At 34.1% G+C, this 24867-nt stretch overlaps 1 protein-coding gene across 3 annotated transcripts in view; it reads right to left on the bottom strand.

Moving 5' to 3' along the window:
• The window catches only part of side-II (sidestep II), a 142605-nt gene that overhangs the window by 109379 nt on the left and 8359 nt on the right, over positions 1-24867 (bottom strand). For all 3 annotated transcript variants that reach the window (XR_010333309.1, XM_015982027.2, XM_064355350.1), the window contains exon 2: positions 7423-7446. Coding sequence is in view for 2 of the 3 variants with exons in the window: in XM_015982027.2 (XP_015837513.1) it covers positions 7423-7446 (24 nt within the window). In the remaining variant the exon portion in view is untranslated. The remainder of the gene's footprint in view (positions 1-7422; positions 7447-24867) is intronic.

The raw sequence follows: 24867 nt of genomic DNA, 5'->3' as shown, positions 1-24867 counted from the left end.
CAATTATGGGGCTAATGGTAATAACATTACCGTCCATAATCGGCTAATAATTCACTGCCTGGCACCCCTCATGATCGCAAACTTTGAAAGCAATTAATTTTCGAATTACAATACGATGCTTGTGTTTTTTTGATCTTGCGCCGTAATTGGCATCTTATCAACCATCCCTTCTAATGAAGATGGATGCATTCTGCAACGTAATCAAGTCTCTAAAACCAGCCGCTTCTTTAATTGCCATCAACTGTGCTAATTAAAAGGCATTACGGGAGCATTATTATTCCGGCATCCCAACGAAGCTCGCTTATTTTACATATCTCGCAAGCTTCTGTCATCTTCTTAATATGCCTAATAGATTCAGACGCTGATCTTGCACAAAGATTTACAAACGCCATTTGTTTCAATTAAGTGAAAACCTGCATTCTTCCCCGCCAGCGATTCATCATAATCACGCTGGAAACAATCAAACAATCTTGAAACAAAAAGCTCCACATGATTAGAGTTTCATCCCGACATGATGCTAAACCCGACCGAGACGTCCCATTAATTGAAATAAAAGTGTAGAGGCTTCGGTATCGCAATAAGGCTTAGCAGATTCTTTAGCAGGCGAAGCCACCGGGAGCAGACTAAGTGACGTCGTAAAGAGCAAATTGCTCAGGATATCTGTAAGTAGCTGCCTCGCACGCGGAGATATTGCTGTCATTCGTTGCCTTTTCTTATGCCCTCCGACGGTATCCGACCCCAAACTAAATTACACGACGCTAAGACAGATTCGGGAGTAATTCCGGAAGGTACTTAGATAAATTTATAGCCGTAAACAGGCCGATCTTGCAATTATCCGAGACTCGATTTCGGACAAAAACCACCAAACCGAATTATTTTTGCGCCGAAAGCGGAGAAAGTTTACACCGATTGCCGAATCGATTTTAAAATTGAATTAATTAAAATGAGGAGGGACACTGAAAATCTCACTTCAAAGCCTTTGTCACGTTCTTGCCCTTGGTGACAAGTCGGAATAATGCTACTGGCACACTTTGTACTAGCAAAAATTGAAAGGTGGATATTGTTGAAACGCACGGGCGGCATCAAACATCAAACACATTAATTAATGTAATTAATTCCAGGAAGGAAAGATGACCCATGTTATGACGAATTCTGTAGAATTCTGACTGTAACAACGTTTAATTAAAATCTCGTAAAAATCAATAATTAGTTTTAAAACGTAAAAACTCTGAGTGCGTAGATTGTCATATAGGCTGCATTTAAATCAAGATTGTAGAATTCTGTATTATTGCTTTTTATCCATTGAAGGTAGCTTTAACGCCCAGCAAAAAGCTTCATTCAGTTGAAAGAATTAGTTTTTTGAGGGGAATTTCTTGTCGCTTATCGCTTTCTGGGTTGTCGCCTTGCAGATTATGATATTTGTAAGAAGGCAAAGAAAGCGTCTGAAATTTAAATCTGTGACATCAAAGGTATCCGGTGGTAATTTGCGAAAGCCCTGCCGCACCGATCCCGAAAACAGATTAAGTAAATATGAAGCAAACGAAAATACATAATCCAAATAAGATAACAAAAGGGTCGTGTTTGTTTTGAGTGTAAGCGCGAATCGAATAAAAGGCCGCTCGGTAATAAAAATATAATAATAAAAATAAATAAAGCAAATTGCGTGGATGGAGAGCTGTCAAGCGGTTGTGAGGAATGACAATTTACAAACGAATTTTTATTTTCAGGCTCATCGCAGCACAATAGTGCTAATGATAAAGTGGATGCGTTGCGGACTTGTCCATTATATTTTTAGTAGAGTGGAGGGACAATGAGATACAAAATGGAATCTTTTTTTTGTCTGCTGTTAAACAATACCCGAATGGAATTTATGAATTTACGAGATAGACTTTGTTAATTCGGGGGGTTTCAATGAAACTGTTATCCTGGCAGATAAATGTTTATTGAATTTATACTTTACGCTCTTGGACTAAATCTGACACGCAACAACGAAATTTCAACGGGGTTTTATTCGACGCTTAATTTAAACGTTGGATGGCCAGACATCATTTTTATGTAATATTAAACGCAACTTTATACCTGTAATATAACTGCTGATACAAGTTTATTGCCGCTGCCTTAATCTCCATCTACGTGATGAAATATTAAATTTACCTCAATTTTTTAATAGACACGGATGGAAAAGTTGGGGAAACTTCCAACATCCGGAAGTAATAAAAAATCAAAACGAACAGCACACTTTAACTGAAATTACCTCATTTTCCACTAAACCTTTATTTACATTTTAGAACAAAACTTTGAAAATATGCTCTACCTGTTTATCAATTAATCTCCTTATGCACTCATTCCCCAGTGCTACAGTTTTTGCCTTTAATAATTGAACTTCTGAGAAATGAGTCAGCAAGTTTAGAATTATCGATCAATTTTCACAAACAAATTGCTTCCGAGAACCGTATTGCATAAAAAATGCAATGTATCAAAGTTACGCAACTAATTATTATGCATTCCTCTATTTGCAAAAGAAAAGAAAGTAAACAGCGCTTCAGATTACAATTACAAAGAGTTGTTATCTGTTAAGTGCGAGATAAATGGAGTAGATTTTTCTTTGACTACTGGTGTATCTGGCTAGAAAAATCGCTCGCCTAGCGAAGCAAAGGCCATTTAAGAGCGCGCTTTGCATGGAAAGAAGTTAATAAAAAGTCCTCTCGACTATATTTTCTTATCGGCGATCTTCTAACGAGGGGCAGTTAACGACTGCCAGCTTCCAGAATGACCCGGATAATGAGCGCAACTTCCACGTTCCTGCTCACTGTTACTTATATCCTGGCGGAGTCCTTAAAGGTCTTTCTTCCTCTGCTCATCAACCGGATAACATCTCTCAATGGCACCGTTTCCAGATAGACCCTCTTCTAATTTTTCTTATTAGCTTTTATTACCTCGATGCAAATTTCTACGGATGGATACAAACCGAACTATTCCACTTTTTCTCAATCGATTTTGCAGGTGCTCAAAGAGCGGAGCTTTTCTCGGCTCGGAAAACAATATTTCAGCCAGATGCACGTAATATATTAAAAGACCTCCACAAAAGGCGAGCTTGATTAAAGGAATAACGTGCATTACAACTGCTGAAAGGTTTCAGAAATGTTCTCTGCTGCTGCTCAAAACTCGAGTTGACATCTAATATCTGCTTGTTGTGGAATAATTATGCTGGAGGAAAATGCATCAATAATTTTGCGGTATCTCGTCTTGTGCAAGTGTTTCCAATTTGTTTGGAGTGGGGTTTCAGCTTTGAATTCCTATAGTTCGCATTGTTACAATAAAAGTGTTCTAATTAAGATTTCGTAACGACGACAACCGTAAAATTTATACGGATCTTGTTTAGGTGAATGATTAAATTAATTAAGACGTTCCAATTTAGCTGTAGCTCGCGTTTATTCAGGGTTTCCTCTCTAATAAAATTAATACAAATTGCACATAGGAAGACAGACGTTTTCTTTTATTGCAGTCGTTAAGTTAATTTTACAACCACTTAGAATAAGTCACAAACCAACAATCCGGTCTTAATCCTTGCGACTCGCGGAGAACACTTCCTTTTCTTATCCCTTTTCCGGCAAAAGCCGCATTTACTACAAGATAGGGTGAGCGCTCAACCAACTATTTGCTTAATTCCACCACTCTCAATATTGAATTACTCGAGTTCATTACACCCACCTGATAAGTTCGCTTGATTTATGGTCGCAGGGTCAAGAAAACAGTCGCGATGTCGCTGGAATAGCAATCAAAACTCAGAAGTGACATGTAATACAATCCTTAATGCGATGGGCACGTGCTCAGGTTTGGGAAAAGAGTTATTGTGCTGCGATAAATTCAACTTTTGAAATAAATGTAATTTTAACAGAGCCGCAAACAATACGATAAATGTACCGCAAGAAGGTCAAATCGGTATAAGCAACGTCTTGGATCCACTTTTAGACTTGTTCTGGCGGGGAATAACTTTGTAAGTTTACAAACTCGGTTTATTTCAATTATCAATTTATTGATTAGCACACGTTAGCAAATGTGAACTCTAAAATATGCTTTTGAAAACATTGGAAAATGTAGTTCTCGGTTTAAATGGAAACAGAGCTATTGTGAAATATGTGTAATGATTTTTCCTGGCGCTATTGATAATTGGAGCTAAAACTGGTTCTCTAATTACCAGTTTATCAAGCCGTTAATTAGCATCGTATTGTGTATTTTTGAACTACACTTGACAAAATAAATAGAAGGGTGGAAATATCGACGGGTTTTTATTGTGTGTGTAGTAACGCCGCTCCAAATTCGAATTAGAGTGCTCACGCTTTGTAATATTATATCGTTATTGATTTCCATGTTTTGGAAATGTTAGAGGCGACTTATCGACTCGGAAATTAGATACGCGGCTTGCCGTAGTTTGGTCAGGTCTGGAAATCCATTTTTAGTCGTAATTAGTTGAAAGCAACATTATGGCAAAATTAACACCAGACTGACTCTATCAATTGGTAAATAAATTAAGTTTAGTGTTCCGTCGTCGCTTTGTGAAACTTGGGTCTTTGTGAGACGGGGATGGGTTGCAGAGGGCGTTTCCTATTAATAATTACGCCATTGTCAATTTTTAACAAAAGTCTTGCGCTGTGTAGTGAATATTTGTCGGCGTTTCGAGATTGAAAATCAAAGATTGAAATCTCTCGCTTTTATATCTGCCCAACTGATAATTAAAAATATAAATGGAAGTTGAGGAAGTTGACGGAAGCTTTATATATCGGAGCCGAACTTTTGTCAATTTAATTTAAATTTTTAATGTTCAAGTGAACATACTTCATAATTAACCGTCACGTCTTTCTTCACTTTGGAAAATTAGTTTTTAATGAGTTACGTGATGAAACGGCAGCTGTGCGTTTTGCACTGACACTTGCCCAAAGCAGAGGCCACCAACCTGAAAATTAAAAAAATCGAACCCCTAATCCAAATCTCGGAATTAGTTTAGTCTTCAATTCGAATGAAATGTTTTTGCAACAATTTCAAGTTTTCCCTTGTTTCGGTCAATTTCCTCGCAATTAAAATCCATACTAATCTCTTTGTGCCGTGTAATTGAAATCGGGCTCTTTGATACACAAAAACGATTGATCTTTCTAAATAAAGGTCCCAGTCTTTCAATTCATGTTTAACTTTGCTTCAAGTCGAGTGCAAAGACGTTCTTTTATCCACCTAATCGATAAATTAAACGCAAATTCTATTATTCCTCCGAGATTTATTCCATCACAAAGCCATTGTCGCGGCATGGTCAGCCCGTGTTTAGACTTTTACGCCTAAGTGCGACGAATTGACTTTTTAATAGAACGGGGGTGTTAAAAGCAAACTTTCCACTTCGACATTGTGAGCGGGTCGGACTGAACAAAAGGCCAATATTTCCTCATAATACAAGCAATTCACGCATTGTGCGTTTCCTCGGTCAGTGAAATTCGACGGAATTCCGGTGGGAACAAACACTTATAAAACTATTAGTCAAATTGTGTTCACGTTTGAAGGTTGGTATGCCTGACTTGTTACTACATTCCTCAAGTTGCCTGCTTCGGCTTCGAGTCATTAGCGAGCTTGAGGGCCAGTTTGACCCATTTTCGACCCAATTGCCACAGGATGGCAAAAACAATAAAGGGTTTTGCTTCGATTGGAAACAACACTCGAATTTTGTTTTTGTCAAAGGTTGCGACCAAAGTCTCAGCGCTTCTATTAAATTTAAAATGCTTTCCGTAAAATATTAAAACATAATAACTCACAAAGATGTACTTTAAAATGTTATTGTAGCTTCAAACGAGATTTAATAAACGATAAACTTTCATACGTAACTTTTGTAATCTTTAATATTTTACCTTACCCACTTTATATTAAGAAAAAAGATAAGTACATATTCTCCTTATATTACTGCAATTGAAAACACGGTCTAGATTCCTATTACTTAATAAAAATGCTGGTAAAGAACACTGCAAGAAAATGGGTTTATACATATTTACTGAAAACTACAATAAATCGTTTTAGAAAACCCATTTCTGAGATTATTTTTCAATTTTTCTTTATGAATTTTTTTAAACAAACTGTTATGTAAAGAGTTGATAGATTTTATGTGTTTTTAGATTTTAAAAGCAAATTTTTGGTTTTATTTTCCGCTTACACACATAATCTTTCATATTACCAAGTCGGGGTTTTTCGTTTGAAATCCGCAAAGTTTTTTAATAAATTAGCATTCAGTACGTAATTCATTAAAATCGGCAAAGCCTGTGTGTGAATAAAGTGGGTGGTGTATTAATACGGCTCGTTGGCTAATGAATGGCGTTATTCCGCCGAACTTTATTATACCTGACCGACGGGATTATTTACTACAATACATAGAGGCAAAACTTAAGCTCAGCAATTTATCAGAACGATACACAAAATAAGCACGTCGGCTGAAATTTATATTGTGAAACGTCAGCTTGCGATAATTACCATGTTGTATTCGCCACAAATCTACCTTAAACATTGGCTCAATGTGACCGAACGGCGGAAGATACCAAGCATGCCGGATTTATGGCCGTATATCCTTCCTTCTGAATGATATCGCGTGCAGAATCGCATTACTCGCTATTTGCAGTGGATGTTTACACGAGCGTCAGATAGTGCGTAATCAACTGGCAGACTAATTGTGGAAGTACATTATTTATACGCGAAGGCCGCTAGAATTACACCATTTGTTCAGAAGTCGGCCACGATGAAAGCCGAAAACATTAATCTTGTACTTTTAAACGGAAAACCTCATTCTATTCTCACATTCTAATCAAGGCAATAACTCGAAGAAAGAAACTTTCAGAACAATCAATTCAATTTTTTACCAAAAAAACAGAACAAATTTAAATTTTATGCACTTCCGTTCTAGTACATTATCATTGCTACTGCACATTTCTATTAAATTAAAATGGAGTCGAATATTTTGACTCATTACGCTAAATAAATCAACAAATGTCAATAATACACAATGTAAACAAAAAGAATAAACTATTTGTCACAATTATTTTTAAATGAAAGGTTTATTAAACACTCAAATCAAATTTTTTTTAATAAAGGCAGTAATCACAAACACGCACAAGCGAATAAAGAAAATATAACAACATTCAAAGTAAAAAATTTGATTTATTAAATCAAAAGCAGTATTAAAATGTGTGATTTTAATTTCATGATTACCTCAATTACAATATTGGTCATTGGCCTCTAAATTCGACATTATTAAGGAAACCAATGTATTTTTTTTTCAATAATAATACAAAAACGATTTGTATTATACAAGAGAATATTTTATGTTACAGCTTTCTTTTACTTAATATTTTAAGAAATGGTGGATGCGCCGGATCAATTTTTTTAGCAATTGCTTACCTGCTGACGAAGTGCTGTGTAAATCTGAAATAAAATCAAAATTGTTATTGATGACAAGAATTGAAACAATGTACTAAAATATGCAAAAACATGTAATTCCCATTGCAGATATATAGCCATTGGCCAGCTTTTCTGAGTCATATATTATGAAAAACTAATCAAAGCTATTAAATTATTAACAATTGTTTATGCAATACCGGCGGAAGATATATTTATTAATAATAAAACTGTATTCAAATATTGTTTGTTAAATTATTGTCCTGGGACGTAATTAGCATAAATACGTAATTACCAAATAAACTAGGAAATTTATATGTTTCCAATAAACAATTTTTACTCTAATTGCCCCAAAAATATCCTGAACAAATCAATCAAGTCCGTTTCCCGTTTCACTGCGTCCTTCTGGCAAATATTTGCAAACTCTCCCACTGACCTCGAATCCAAATACGCCCTAAAAAGCATGGAACCATTGTCTGAGAAGCACACGTTAAATGTGTTCTGTTCATTCGAAGCTAATTATACAAAGTGTGCTTAATAAACACGTTTGATTAATTTACAAGAAACGTAACAAATGGATTTAATATTCCGATAACATGACAACAAAGTACGATACAATCGCGGCATGTCAACTGAAATTAATTTTGCTTAATGCATATCACAGCAAAAAGCGTCGAGCGGAATAGCAAGGAGGACCGGGGGGTGAGTAAATTAACAGCAGGGGAGTATATCGCAGGTAATCAGATATCTTTGACGACGTGTATAATGTTACAGGCGTTCCAAGAAGGGGAGGAATCTCAACCACCTCGCCCGACTTTCGCAACTATGTTCGGTCTGCTTTTGTACATGATTGATTTAGGGCTGTTCGGGTCAATCTCGTCAAGATAAAGTCGTCGATAACCTAATCGAAAAACATTCTCCTAAAAAAATATCATAAATATTGCGACCAGGGTGCAAAACGGGCCGTTACCATTTGAATTCATCTAAGTTTTATTACTTCCCAGTCCACGTTGTGGTAAACGTCATAAAATTGAAGTTTCCTAAATAAACTCGTTACACTTTAATGATTTCGGACCAGCAATATAAACTAAATTGCTTCGTCTCCGTCCGAAAAATGTCCCATCTTTTAATTAACACAGTCTTTGTTGCAAGATTTGCTCGCCGAGCAAACTTCTCTTTCACCTTGTTTCTCTTTATTTACAACGCCCTAATCGCTATTTATCTACTAACTCAAAAAATTCATTTGCGGAATGAAGCTCCAACTTCGTACGTATTAAATTTTGTCGTCCTGAGAAAGAAAACAAATTTTTAATTAAAATTGGGATATATCTCACTTCAACGAGCTTCCCAATTTAAAAAAACAAACTTTTTACAGGCACGGATTAAATGAAGAAGAGCGTTTTTTTCTTAATATAGAGCATTTTACGTTTGGAAACGTCCAGGAGTCGGAGTTTTACGAGCCATTGGCCACTTTTAAGCTTGATTTGATTACCAACTGTTGAAACATTCCATTTGCGCTGCAGTAACTCGAGGAATTTGCAATTAGAGACGCGGGTTTATTAAAAAATGCCTTCGCATATGTCCAACACGTCTAATTAAATTACGTACACTTTAAGTTTTCTTCTCGAGTATGCTTTCGAGACATACATACCGTATCGGAGCTGTTTTGTCATCACAACAATCAGTTATAGTAAAATGAGAGTTGTGTTTTATACATTTTTGTAAATGCTTTCAAAGACTCATTGTCCCCCAGAAACACCAAACCAATCACGTATTTCGCTCATAAAATCTTGAGTAAAATAAAGATTTGTTTATTTTTCCCACACTGTGAGAAAAACATGCTTGTTAGTTTAACATTTATTGTTTTGTTTTAGCAATTGCACAGGGCGGTTCATCTCAGCTCTCGTTTTCTGTTGCTCAGTTATTATTAAATTTGAACTTTTTGATAATTTGTAGATGGTATTTATAACAAGTGTTCAATAATTGTTCTGGTCAGATCGCTTATGTGTGGTAATTGTCACAAAAAATGTATGTTTCGGATAACATTACAAAACAATGTCAGATGTCAGCTGTCAGTGTGCAAAAATGCGGCCAATAATTTACACGTTCAACTGAGCTTGCAGAGTAAATTCTTGAACGTCTGCATACAATAATCATGATTTGCAATGTGATTTTTATCAAAAACTCCTAAATACAAAAATAAGACAACATTTAAACAGTTGACAGCAAACCATGTGAACTTATAATGCAACCTACGTTCATGCTAGAAAGAGAAAACCACGACCAGAACAATTATTGAACACTTGATACTTTACGATGCATTTTAGAAAAATAAAAAAATAAAAAGTGTGACGTCATAATAATAATAATTTTCTTTAATGGTATGCTATTATTTGTTTGTTTTTATTAGAATGCCCTTTTAGTTATTTACATATTTCTAAAAAATTTTCAGATCGGTTTGACAACTTTTTATTTTTAAAAACTAATAAAAAAAGTGTTTCCTTGATAACAATATTACTAGATATGTGTCGAACAAGGTACATCAAATTTATTCATTAAATTTGATGGATCTGAAATACCTCAGGGTGTTACTTTTAAACTTATTATAAATTTTAGAGCTTTTTATTTTACATATTTTAAATGAGAACACCTGTATATTTTTACTTAATTCGGTACGGAATTAGAAAACGAATATTTTTTTTTATTACAGCCCTAACGTGAATTCTAACACATTCAGAGTTATTCACTAAAAATTTGTTTCGTTATCTATTTTAATAAGAAATTCAATGAATAAATGCCGAAAGTAGCTCCAACTCTGATTATTCTTATATCATTCAATGCGGAATTAAAAAAAGCTTTTTTTTATTACAACCCTTTTGCAAATTCTGACATATTCGGAATAATTTTTGTTTTCCATAAACGTTTACTATGACTTTTAATCATTAGAGTCATTTGTCGTTGACAGATCAAGTTTTTAGTAAATAACGCCAAATGTGTTATAATTTGCAATAGAGTTGTTTCAACAAAAAATTTTTGTTTTTTAATTCCGCTTCAATTAACATAAAAATAAATAATAGAACCATATTCGATTTTTATACATTAAAATAGTCATTAAAGTAATTGACAAAACAATTTTTTACAGACATTACACCTTTGGGTTGTAATAAGCAAAAATGTGCTTTTTAATTCCTCATCAAATGCTGTAAAAATAAACAAGGGTTTTCATTTAAAATAAACAAAATAAAAAGTATACAAAACATCAAAAGTCCAACTTTACTAATTAATGAGAACAGAAGGCGAGGGCAGGGCTGGATCACCCTGTATTATACGTAGTTTCAATGTTGCTGAAATTTTATTGCTTTAATATTATTTTTGCAGTGGCATATAAAAAAATTTTACTTCACTTTTACAGGATGTTTCTCACAACTAATGCACGCATCTAAGTATATAAAACCACTAGATACATATAAATATAAAGTTTTTGGAAACCCATGACAGTAGTTGTCAAACTAATCACTGTGTTTCACAAACAATTATCATGTGTTCTTTCACGAGGCAAAATGAATATGATTCTAATCTATCATTAACTTATTTTAATTACTAACTACTCAAAAACGTAATTTTTGAAGGTGTGGACAAACTGGAGAAGGCTTTACATTTTTTCATAATTTGTAATCGAGTTCGTATCGGAATATGTATTCTTGGTGGCATCTTACAAGCTCAGGCCTCGTAAAATTATGTAAAACACCCTGTGTATTAAACTACTATTTTTTATTTTATCGTTTAAAGGAACTAAAGAAAAACGGTCAAAAATTCACATTCTTCGTTTTTTCCTGAATAAACACAGCAGTCAATAATTCTGAATGTTTACAACAATATAATGGTAAAAATGGCATGTTTTGTTTCTTCTGTGTAGTTTTCAATTACGTCTAAATAATTCTTAAATATTTTAAAAAATGGTGGATGCGCCGGGTTAATCATTCAAATAGCTTAGTTGCGGTGTTTGTATTTTAAAATACAAAAAGGATTATTTAAGTCCAATGAATCATCTGCAGAATCTACGCTTAAAGTAGAGGATGGGCCAAAAAGTTTCCACTTGGTTGAATTTTTTGTCGAAAATTACCAAAAAAATTTTGCTTGAAAGTTGGGCTTTGCTTGTCCGTAGTAACGTTATTCGCAGCCATTCTTCATTCTAAGCGACTAGTTAGCACAAACTCGGTTTCACAAACGTAGGGTAGCGTGACCCGACGGGCCAAGTTAGATCAGGTGTTATCACATCTCTACTCTGTCTCCATATATTACCTCTCCTGTCGGGCCGCTCGGCTTGCCAACATAACTCACATGTTATTTCAGTCCAAAGTTATCATTACTGGTGCAGCCGGAGTCTTCCGACACCCCAAATCCGAATCAGAACGACTGCGCCAGCTTAACTTTATCCATTTCTTATTTTGCCGGATTCTAAACAGTCGGAATTCGGGAGGAATAAGACACTGAAGCGTCGTTTTGTTTTCTTGTCGCCGGATGAAGTCTAGAGCGGTTCTCCTTTTACATGTCTCACGGATTTCGGTTTTACCGCACATTCATAATAAATAACGAAGACTTTGAGCAGAAGACAAAATAAGAATTCCTCACGCGAGCTTTCGCCATCTTTACACACAATTCTAACAGAATTATGAACACACTAAACTAGCGTTCCCAATAACAATTCATAAATTTTATACTCGAAGGAAAAAAAACAACATGCACCATCGCAGTTTTGGAAACAAACAAGAACTTGTAGATGTTGCTTAGCTATTTGTGCATTTGGAGATATTTGTAAGAAAAAAAATCTCGTTTTCCTCCGAAGCCGGGGAAATATGGAAGCGGAAAAAATGATAATTCTTCGGTCAGGCGATATTGGGTTGCGGCGGTCGCGCGAGCTGCCAGGAGTGAATTTATGGCAATACTCAATTTCGTTAATACAGTTTGGCAAGTTGTTAGGTAATTTATTTGTGAGGTAATATATTTGATATTGCTCGAGTCCCCGTGCGCTCAAATTACGCCAACACGGCCAAGTTGCAGAGATGAGTCGAACTTCTCTAAATGCAATAAGAGCCACTTACTGTCAATATAGAATTTTAATTAAGCAAGATTCAGGTGACGCGTCGTTGTTTAATCGAGCAAACGCTCTAATTAAACTCGAATTATTTAAAAATTCATTTAAAACTTTGAAACCGGCGCCGAACTAATAAATCGTGTATTTCAAGTCGTTAGATGTAAAATTAAACTCTCCAAGTTGCATTTTAAAAGTCGCCCGAATCGATATGCTTAGTGCAGTTTTATGCAATGAAACAAAAGTTTAACTTGGGGAAACTTTGTTGTTTGTATTCGAAAGGCTTGCTGAATAACAAACAATTCCAAGACGACGTATGTTGGCAAAGTTCGTTTCGTGAAACTGCACACAATGAATTTTATAATTAAAACGTGCACCGCTTGTTTCACTTCGCCTCAAATTGAGACATTATCATTTTAATTACTAGTCGAACATTTCAAAATTGCTTTTTTCTTTAATATTGTCGACTGAAATTTATGGTGGCTGTCTCAAATCCATTATTTGATGACGAAGCTTTAAACCCCTCTTTGCCACAATAGAGAAATTCAGAAACTTGGGCAAAGATTGAATGAAAAAGCTGTGAAGAAGGACGAGGGAGCGCTCTAACCGTTTATCTTAGAATAAAAGTAAACAATACTTTCCCAGCTACAGTGACAATTTAAATCCCTTATTATTGATAGCTGTTCTTTAATTTAGGGCCAAATCTCGGAAATTTTTGGCTAAGGCCACAAAGTCTTAGGCTGTATTCTAAGTACATACTTTTGGTAATTTTGGTAAATATACTAAAAGTTGAATTACAGATCGAAAATCAGCATTACTTTTAACCTAGATAATTAGTGTTTTGCGGTAAAATTATTTAGTAGTTTACAGAATGATTCTTTTAGGGCCTACTTTTTAACTTCTAATATAGCTAGAGCTTTAAAATTTTGTATGCGATCTAAATCGACCATTCTTAACTATATTATTTTTAAAATGGCTGAGCTTTCGGAGCTACAAAAAATTGACATCAAGTTGAAATTTATTGCATATTTGAATTCAACTTGTCAAGTTAAGTAAAATTTACTCAAGTTTTTGGTACATATCTGACACAGTTTTCGACATTTAAAATTTTCATTTGCAAGGGTTTATATAAAATATCACAGCCTTTGAACCCTTTGCGATAAATGAATAATTTTTTTTGCATTCAATAACCCAAGGTTTCGGGAGTCTTCTAGAATTTTCGAAATAGTCTACTGTCAAAATTCATGGCCGGTATGACTTTTCAAAATGGTTTTTAAAAAACTGCTATAACTCAGTTTTTTTTAATAGAACAACTCTATTTTCTTAAGGGCAATCGAAAGAATGTAGATATTTATGGTAAGTTTTAACAATATGTCCTATACCTTATAGTTTTTAAAAAAAATTACGAAAAACGGATTTTGCTTCGTAATTTTCATAGTTTATCAAATAGACTTTGTGAAATGGTCAACAATTATCAAACTTCAATATTTTATTTAGTTTTAGCTAGTTCATTACTAAATAAGCAATAAAACAATAATATTTAATTATAGTTTATTATAACTTAGTGAATTATGAAAAGTAACTTAGTCAGTCTTCATTTTAAACTTCTTGAATGAAAATGTTAAACAAATAAGACATTTCTTTTAATTAATAGCACAACTTCGTCGTATTTTTCAAAAGTTTACTTAATTATAAATGAAAATAATGAACCAAAATTCTGTTCTTTGCGATTATTTCACATACTGTAAGAGATAGATATAGAAAAGGTTAATAAAGGCTTGAATAAAAATTGATTGCCATTAAAAAACAGAATCATTCCATTTGAAAAAACTGTTTTATAATCATTTTTTAATCATCATAAAAAAAATCCTAGTTACCTTGCAATTTGACAGTTGACAATCCTAAAGATTTGAAATGACCCTCTAAACTTTTGAATATCAAATGGAAAAAGAATTATTGTAAAGAGTTCACGAGCTGTATATTTTAAATAAACCCCTTTTAAATAAAATGGGAATTTGAATAAAAAAATTGATATACGTCAAAAACGTAAATTTTACTGAGTTTCAAGAGGCGAATTCAAAAATACAATAAAAATAATGAACTCCGACTAGTCGATTTAAATTAAATTGTATACAAAATCTTAAAGCTCTAGTTGTATTGAAAACCCAAAAAGTTTCTAATTTAGGCTCTAAAAGAATCAGCCTGTGTAATTAAATGAGTTTATGTACAATATAGGCTATGCCTATTATTACACAAAAATTGTTTAGAATACAAGCGAACGCAGTGACCGACTTTTTTTTATTCGACTGTAATATGGTCCATTATACATAATATAGCACTCTCAGATAAAATATTTTTTTGGAAATGATTTATATTACCTAAACAACGTTGAATAATGAAAATGAACTGTTCGAAGCTCTCTCAAAAAAAATGTTTTTAAAGTTAAAAAAAGAACTGGATTTTTTGTTAATATGCAATATGTTGCGCTTTATTTTTGAAAATATCATTTTAAAATCCTGACTATTGATTTTCTGCATAAATAAATTTAGATATTCCATTTTCAAGTTTTAATTTGATTTTAAGTGTTATTTTGAGTATACATAGTTTAATGTTCTTTGTTAAAGTTATTAGCATTAATTGGACGGAATGATGTTGATGATTGCTGGATTTTCCGAGTTTAAAAAACAAGTATTTAAAACAATGCACTGAAACAATAAAATGCTTAATCTCCAATTTTAGTAGACCGATGTGGACAAAATGGGAGATTAGTGGCGCGTTTTAAATAAACCGTCACTTAAAAGCCCAAGCAATAAAAGCTCTAAAACGTGTTAAATTTCAATTTATAAAAACGGACATGATGGAAACCTGATGCAGTTCATAAATGAAATTGGTAAATATTTCGACGTCCACAATACGGGCATTTCCCAACTCTCCCATTTATAAAATGACTGACCTGATCCTCCTATCTCAGTCGTTATTAATGGAAAGACATGCTATCAAGAAATGAACTATTGAATAAATGTCACAAATACAAAAGAACGAAATAAACCAGAAGTCAGTCTAATAAATAGAAACAATCACAACCACGATTCCTTCTTCTATAATTTAATAAAATGCGACTGACATTTATTTCGCTTTTACAGTTGCGTGATCTCGAGCGAATTCGAAATTAATCAAAAATAATCCTGGGTGGAGTTCCAGCGGGATTTTCTAGTCGATATTTACATGGAAATCATTAAAAATTACAAGTCAAGCACTAATGCATTATTCAGAGGGTTAACGTGACGAAATGACCATTGATTTTAGATTCTTATTGCAAGCAATCGATTTGTTGGACGAAACGTACGGTAATTAAAACTGTCAGAAATCAAATATTTACGCTGAATGCTTTTACGGATGAATAGTCACAATGTATTCCGGTGCAACTAATGGCTTATTGTCACACCACCCTAAGAGTAGAAAAGGAAACAATGGCATTAACACAAACGAAGCAAAAAGAATTTGAAATAGAAATTATTTGTAAAAAACAGCGTCGTTCCACAAAAAGAAATTACTAATTTCAGCCTTAGTATTTTCTCTTCGAAATGATTGCCTCGAATGCGCCGCCCTTTCGCCCTCGCTAATGTAATCACCGATATTTTTCGGCAACGTTTCGGTAAATGCTCGCGTCAATATTTGCCGATAATTCCTAATATTATTTACCGAAATTCATTGGGAATGTTATTTTGAAGCGCGTCTATTAACATTAACGAGATTTTAATTCTCGCAAGACCTAAATTAAATAAAGCTCAATCAATGCCTTCGGAAAAGGGGTGATTAATAACACAAAATTACGGTCACGCTTATTTTGGCTATTTACACAGAGCAAACACGAAATCGCCCGATTTTTCCGTCTTGTGCATAAACGCAGACAATAATTAACTCGGGGAACGTTTTTAAATTTACGATTTGAAGGGACTTGCGCTTGTTTTGTCGACCCCTGTTCCTAGTAATCCACTTTGAAGAAGGGGAAGTGTGCTTAACTAACCTAGCCTAACTTTAAATCAATATCGGAGCTCCGTCTTACAAAAGACATTTTTCAATTTTAATTCGCGTTGTTTCGCGGAGATATGTTTGCGAGAGGAGCGGTTAATGGGATTAGTTATGCCGCACTCGGGGGTTTTTGAGATGAAATTGCTAGCTGAAGGAATTTCTTTGCCTTGACGTTCGTAGTTATTTGTTATACATTCTTTCCTCACTTGACGTGACATGATTTCGGAGAGCTATTCTCCTTTTTATCTTTGTTGTAAATCAGGCTTCTTTCATCTAAACTTTATTTCGTGGAAGAAATTAATTTTATAAATGTTTAGAGCGGGAAAATGTACGACCCGATCGAAGCAACACACAATTATGAACTGTAAAACTTTGGATTTATAACACGAATAATTCGCGTTTGATTACTCCAAGTGGGTTGTAAATACTCGGGCCTGTATTGGAGTTTTCTTAATTTTCTGTAAAGTAAGTCATTTGAATATAATCGCGATAACGGTGTCTGTTGTAAATCAGTTTGATTTGTGTTAAATGCAAATTTGTACGTAATTGGGCGGAATTAGGTCGGTAAATTTTCAACTTAAACGACCTATAAGTTGATTGTCGGATTCAACTTTTAACAAACAAAATCCTTCTGTTCTTCTACTCTCATTTTATTTATTTGAAAATCCTCTCAAAGAAATCAGAGGCTCATAACGAAATTAAGATGAAGTATGTCAAAGGTTTGAGCTCCATTATTAAATAAATATTTCTGTTTCTTTTTGCATAAATTTAAATTAAAAACGGGTCCCTTTCGGGACTGTAATGTAATTAAAAAACTTTCCGTCTTTCTTTGTACATTTTTAATAAGTCTGCTTAATCCTCCTACACGCGCTGAGCTGTATTTATATGTAGGGCTATAGAAATTCAAATTGGCTCGAGACGATGTAGGATCTTTCCCTAATATTAAAAGTTGGCTTTGTTTATGGAAAATTCCTAGTAATGGGGGCCCGGACCTGGCCTCCAATTATAAGCGGAATTTATCTCCGTCCCGCCTTTCTAAACTTTTCCAAAGTTCCTATTCTGGTAGATTAGCAGATGTTTATGAAACTCGACTCGGTTTAAACGGCTGTTGCGGCAGGATTAAAAAGAATTATGTCGAGTGTTTTTGTCCGCTCTTATTTATAGATACTCAAGAAGGCTTAATTCGGCTTGTTTAATAATTCTCCGAAAAATTGCCCGAAATTTATGATAATTAATGAAAGAGGAGCTTTCATAACGAATATTAAACACCTCGCTTTTTCGCCGATTCGAAAATTAACTTTAAGAGATAAAAATTTTCTCGGTTTAAATGCGAGCTGTGACAGGATACCTCTTCAATGAACACTTACATAACTTTACTGTCTCTTGCAGAGACCGGGAATATAAATGAGTTCCGGACTCGGAACTACATTCATTGATAACTTCCATGTGTTAAAGCGTGCTGATATTTTCCGCTCGATAGATCAATAGTTTGAAGGGGTGGCGAGCGTTACTCTGGGGTGGAACGAACAAATCAAACCGAATCGGTTCAATCGTTTAGCAATTAGCATTTATTAAAAAACGAATACAAAAAGCGGGCAAAAAGATCCATTATTTGGGCGATTAGCGTTCCTAATTCCCGCTTCTGAATTCAGTTTCAATTAAAATCTGCTGTTCTTAAAAATGACAGAAACTAAGTGCTCTATTACAAAAGAAATATCGTTCAAAAGTTCGTTAGTGGAAAGGAGAATTACCCTCAATTCTTGTACTTCCTTGCAGTAAAATCACAATAAGCCAGACAATGGGCGAATGTAGCCTGATGCTAGTTTATCCTTAAATTAAAAAAGCAATCCTTGCAAGCTCTATTCATTACACTAGGAACAGTTCCACGTAACTTTATGCTCTATATTATCATTAAACGGGGTAATTAAAATTTCATAAAATACGTTTAGAGTTCACCCCTCATAAATCACTTTCACCGGCTGTAATAATTAGCAGTGGGTTTCTTGCTAAATAAACTAGTAATTTGGCTAGGGTGCGTCTTTTACGGTTGAATATTCTTGACATGCACCAATCTCGGCCTTTAGTCATGGACAATTTAGAAGCATTTAGTGTTAATTGCGGCGCTCTAAACAGAATATAAATGGCTGTCGATGAACGCTAATGTATAATCCGGAGCCAAACTTCCCGATACTATTCTCATTTATCTACCGACAGAATCACACCGAAACCCATAAATGGATAATTTTCTATTTTGTGGCAACTTGTCAGATAAATTATTCATAAGTACGAGTTCCAGCAGTTTTTTCTTCGGACTTTACAGTGAAATATTTACGTTTCCGCAAAGGCATTCATGTTGGAGTTATCAGACGAGGGAGATATTGTATGGGAATACCAGCACGAGACGAAAAAATTTACATTATAAGGTGCAGTTTGTGACACAAATAAATGGAAAGAATGTTCAGAGAAAAAATTACAAAAGTTATAATCTTTGTGCACAGAATTTTGTCGATTTGCAACCGCAGGCTAATATTGAACCAGCAAATACAGAACTTTTTAATTATTTCTAAAACTACAGTCAACTTTTTATGTTGGTTTTTCATTTTCTTAAGGACGATAAAATAAACTTTTCGCACCTGGATTTGCAATATGAAACCAAAGTACAAAATTAATACAGTCAAGAAAATGCGTGTATTTTTTGACATTCCGAAAATAAGATGGTTGTTTGCTGAAAGTTAATTAACTTTGTTTATTATTTTTTATTCAGCGTTCAAACTTTCGGCGCTGTTAAGTAAATTCAGAAATATTTCCTCGTTTTTCCACAATTCTAATAAAATGATGAACTTTGTAATTTGGTTTTTCTCAAAGATGTTGGCGGCGATCAGAAACGGCATAATTATTCGTTTCAGTCGGAAAGTTGGGGCCACCGACGTCGAAGCGTCAAGCCTCAATAGAATCCGAATATATTACGCTGTCAGTGAAACAGTAAAATCAAAGACAATCTGTCGTTATCTGAACAGAGTCGAATTCCAACTTTATACGATAATAAAGCAGTCTTAATAAAATTACAGGCGTTCCGCGACCCGTCTTGCATGCAAATGCCTTCTTTAAAGAATGCGCTTTCTGAAACATCGCAATTAATTTCATATTCCACTGACATCCTTAAAATTATATATGAAAATTAATTATGATACTTTACGTTTACTCGAATAATTGCTAACTTTAGAACGAAATTGCCTCGAATATTAAACGAAACGGGGAAACACGTGTATGCGAAATTTTACTTTGCACTTCCAAATTACGTACAATTTTCTTAATTTAATTCAAACTTTTCTTTCGGCTTTGTCGCATCTTTTGTACTAACACAGTTAGGATCGCATTTAATTAAATTTGCGCCTAATGTTCATTAAGTCGAAAGTCATAAGCCCACCTGTATGTTTGTGTCCATGTCAAAGCGTTTAAAGCGGACAGAAAGATAAAGGAGGACCTAACTAAAATCCTCTATGAATATTCATTGTACTTAATTAACTTCTTCTGTTATGTCTGCAACTGATTGTGTGTTTAGTGCACTCGCAAAATGTCACTCAGCCCAACTTACAAACTACCTGTGGCGTCCACAAACACATTTAACCATTTTCACTCCAATTTTTACGGTATTGATGGCTTTTATTTCGCACTTAACCCTTGCCTTATTTTAATTCAATTAGCCTTAGCTTAACTCATTACGCCTTTAAAAACTCTCCCAGTGTCCCGACCCCTGTTAGAGGCGTAATTAAGTTTATTTTCCCGCCGACGTAAAAATATTCAAATCTATTGTCCCTATTCCCGGGTTGGATTTTTCGTATGTGTCTCACGTACTTTCAGATACCAACTTTACACATTCTAGACGGTCCTGTGCAGGTGTTCGCCCTGGCAAACGTGCCAACTTGCTGAAATCATTTTGCGTAACTCTGTTTTAATGTTTGCCGAACGTGCATCTTTGTGTTTTTACCGCTATGCACTATGAAACTTAAGATTTAGAGAGCGTCGAAATTTGTACGGCTCGTAAAAGGATCAATAATTAAAATTGGGATATTGTAGCTGAATCAAAGCGGGATAGATTACAAATGAAAATTAAATATTTATTCATTCGAAAACTAATAATTATTTAAACCGGGATTAATGACTGGGTGGCCTTTTGTTAGCTACTGAAAATAATAACAGTGGACACAAATTAATTAACAAATTATTTTTTGTGAAACTGGCTTATTACAGGGCACTTAAATAATTTCATTAGTAATAAATGTTGGAAAGTGTATAATTATGTCGCTGTTTTAAAGGATTAACGATTAATATCAAACACGCTAATACCACTGTACTGTTGTATTGTGATTTTATTTGATCAAGCTAAGTGTTTAAAAATAAATGGCATCCAAAAAACTAACCCTTTCAATGGAAATTACATTTTAAAATCATTTGTCGATGAGAACGTACCTACATTTTTCAGTCATCTAATTATGATGCTCGATTTAACCGAGTTTAAAGTTTAATCTGATCTAAAAACGTATTTAAAGCTTCGATCTGTTTAAATTCTCACAAAATAAATTAGATTTAATGGTATCGACTAATTTTTTGTCGCGCTGATTTGAACCAACGTGTATTTTGTATGGTTCTGAATCTAGATTTATGTTCAGTTTTTTTACTAAGCATTTAAGTTTTTTTAAATAACAGACTGAAATATGTTTTGTATTTTGGATCTACAACTGAAACGTTGAGTGTTTGAGCACAGTTTAAATAAACTTTTGTTTTACGCGATTTACATAAATTGTTTAAAACGGCGAAGATTCAGATTACAACTAAGTACCTACGTTGTTGAATAAATAATTTTTTTAGACTTAGTCGGGCTTTTAGGTAATTGTTAAATAGTTAATTTAGCAGGTAATCTAATGGTGATAATTCAAGAAGTTATAACTCTTCTTTGTAGTTAAACAACAATAAAACAAGTAAAAAGAGTCCTTAAAGCAAAAAAAAGTAAAAACTTCGAAAAGCACCGAATTATACGTCAAGTATCAACTTAAAGAGATATGAAAGAGTAAACGACAGCTTACTAAAGTAAAACTACAACAAACCAAACTTTTTGTTAATATGTTTGAAAACTCAGTTCTAACTTTGTTCATTCACTTAATCTATGTTGATTTATGACTCCTTCCCGCCCTGCCATCAATGTAGCAACTTCGTCGTATTCACATTAAGAATAAAAGAAAAGTCTAGCATTTACGGTCACGCGAGTTATAGTTAACCCCCTGAAAATCTTTTATACTAGTCGTGATAGCAATCGCGGCCGTAAAAAGGTCCCCGAGGTCCTTAAGACTGTTTCTTCTCCCCACAGATCCTCACAATGCACATTTAAGATTTTCCCCTTTTCCGAGGCGCATTTTTCATTTGACAATAATTAAAACGTCGCAGTGTGTCAGGTGGCGCTTGCGGTGATAAATTTTCAAAGTATGCAAATATAAAGGGCAAATAAATAAAAAATGTAACGCCCTAGTTTCGACGTTAGTTACATATGTTTTATTAGCTGACACATAAATCTAATGGAACAAGGATGGCATATGCAGGAAGCAGGAATTTGATGTGACACGTGTACATCGCTGCTTTAAAAATGAAAGTCACATCGCGAAGGGTAGATGATGTTTGGGATAAAATACGTGAGAGAGGAAGACGAATCTCTAATTTTTCACCAATTGTGTCTGAAAGATCAATTTAAGCGATGGATCGATCGGGATAAATCACTCTTATCGCCAGATTGCTTCATCAATAATCCAATTATTTTAATATTTTGTAAAAATGAAACAACTTGGAAAGTATTACCAACGACACCGGGTGATATATGGGCGGCAGGCACGTCATAGTTCTATTAAAATTGATTTCTGAAAGACCTCACTTAGGCCACAATAGGGGTGGCACAATAATTTCTGAATTGTGTTTTAAAACTAAAGACACATTTCAAGAAAAGGTTAATTTTTTTAATTTGTTATGGTAATCCAGGCTTACTATAATGTAATCCACTCGCGAATCGTATATAATCACACACTAGCTGTTTGGATTAGCAATTTCTCAACCCCTAAATCCTGATACTCCACATATCTGCATACCATACGAACACTTATATGTGTTTGAAGCTTAGTGTATATATTATGTATAGACCTATACCAGTTAATTGGAGCTCTTGGTTTACTCATGCATAGATAGGAATGTTTAACAATGAAATGAGTATTTGGATTATTAAATATCGCGGTTCTAAATACATATTTAGTTAAAACTAAATTTGGTTGATTTCTCGGAAACACAGGTGAGTCGAAACTAAAATTGTTTGCATAAAACACTGATTCCAGAAAAGTAAAGAAAAACAACTTGTGTTCTTCACGACTGGTTGTTTCATTATTAACATTATTTCTTGCATGTCTTACTGACTTACTTTTATCAAATCTGAGTAATAAATGTTATTAAACCAGAATCTTGCTCATTTTACAAGTTATATGAAAGTCCATAATTTCATAAAACTATGCTCTTTGCAATGAAAAGAGAATTGCTTTTTTATAGTTTGCGCGATTAGATCGCAGAAATGAAAATAAATACAAATACTTAAGGTGTGAATATGCGTCAGTAAATCTTATAAAGTACACTCAAAGTGCCATAAATTTGACAAAAATTCTAATAGGGGCACCAGCTCTTTTCGGAGCAATAAATTCACAAAATGTCGGTACAGTCCAGGTGATTATGCATGCTTCAGAAAATAACAGGGCATTAAACACGCACGACATTAATAAAAAATATGTTCATTATTGTTTTTTCCCATCAAATGAACGCATTTCGAAGTTAGAGCGAGAAAACATTACGCCTATTAGGGACATAAGAGCATGATTATCATTGAAGTTACATGAATATTTAATAATGCCGGAATAATATATGTAAAAGAGAAAAATTCCATGTTTGTTGAATCGTTCCCCAAGAAGAGTGGGAAACAGCCCATAATGGCAAATTGTGGAAATTGTGAGTTCATTTCCGTGTGGGTGGTACAATACCAGGACAAGTTTGTATCCCGCTTCTGTAGTCAATTCGCTGCGAAATTTTATGCATGACGAATCGTTCTGCTGAGGAATGTTCAATAGCAATAATTTCCTTCCATACGACAGAAAAGCATAAACTCAAATTTAATATCGGGAATTCGAGACGAAACACAACACCGGCTATTGCATCGGAGTTACAAGGGCTTTGCGAACAGTTTCCAGTCAATAAACATCCAACAATTCCAAGTTGCAACAGCAAAGGAACGAGGGAATCAAAAAGTCGAGAACTATGTTCGAAACATCCCGCACAGTGTTTCATTGATTTGCTTGATAATTCAATAGTTCGCTCGGGCGTATAATGAGGACATTATCTTCCGAAAAATTCAGAAGGAATATTACGGAGAGTGGAAAGACGGGTTTAATAAATGCAAGGATATTTCAAAAGTTTCAAGATTAAAAGAACTCGACGAAATTTTTAGAGGGGAGTTGGAAAAACCGCATACAATGTTAGTCTTGAATAATGATTTCGCTTAATTAAAAATTTAAACATTTTATATCGTAAACTTTGGCAATCTATCCCGGCTTGATTAAAACTAAAAATACAAGTTAAATTTGCTCCAATGGTCTTCACAAACACAAACCTAATTAAAGTCCGATTTTTTCCCTCTTTAATTAGGTGATTTTTAATTTAAAAAGTTTGGCAAATTTGCCTAAAAACCAGTGCTAAAGTTAATTAGTATAAGCTAATTTCATGTTTTAATTGAACTATGACAAGGAATAAAATCGGTTCTAATAAGCAGCCTCATTTATTTTTTCAGATTTTAATTAAAAGTGTTCTCATTTTTAACAATTTTTGCTTACAGATTGTTCGTTAAAATGTCAGCATTTTTATTCAGAGGCGTTTATTAAATATTCAAATACCTACTGGGTGATCGGTTTCAACGTACACAAAATATATACAAAATGTGACTATTTTGGACTACGAGTTTTATACGACGCATTTTGACGCACGCACGCATTTAGAGCACGACGAGCGCAGCGAGGAGTGCCATAATAAAGCAAGTTTGACAAAATGCCTTATAAACGAGATATCATACAGTATTTTTTCTACTTTGCACTTGTATTAAAAAATTAATTTCGAAATTAATTGGACCGTCATTAGTTTATTCATACAAATGTATTCTGAACACGTCCAAGACGTTTTGCAATGTACCCTTTAACAAATACGGCTTTTGTGGCAAATACGTGGAATTTGAAAAATGGCCTAAGGATAATGAG

This window comes from Tribolium castaneum, chromosome 3, assembly GCF_031307605.1.
Source record: "Tribolium castaneum strain GA2 chromosome 3, icTriCast1.1, whole genome shotgun sequence".
NCBI lineage: Eukaryota > Metazoa > Arthropoda > Insecta > Coleoptera > Tenebrionidae > Tribolium > Tribolium castaneum.
This window is presented reverse-complemented; position numbering and strand designations above follow the sequence as displayed.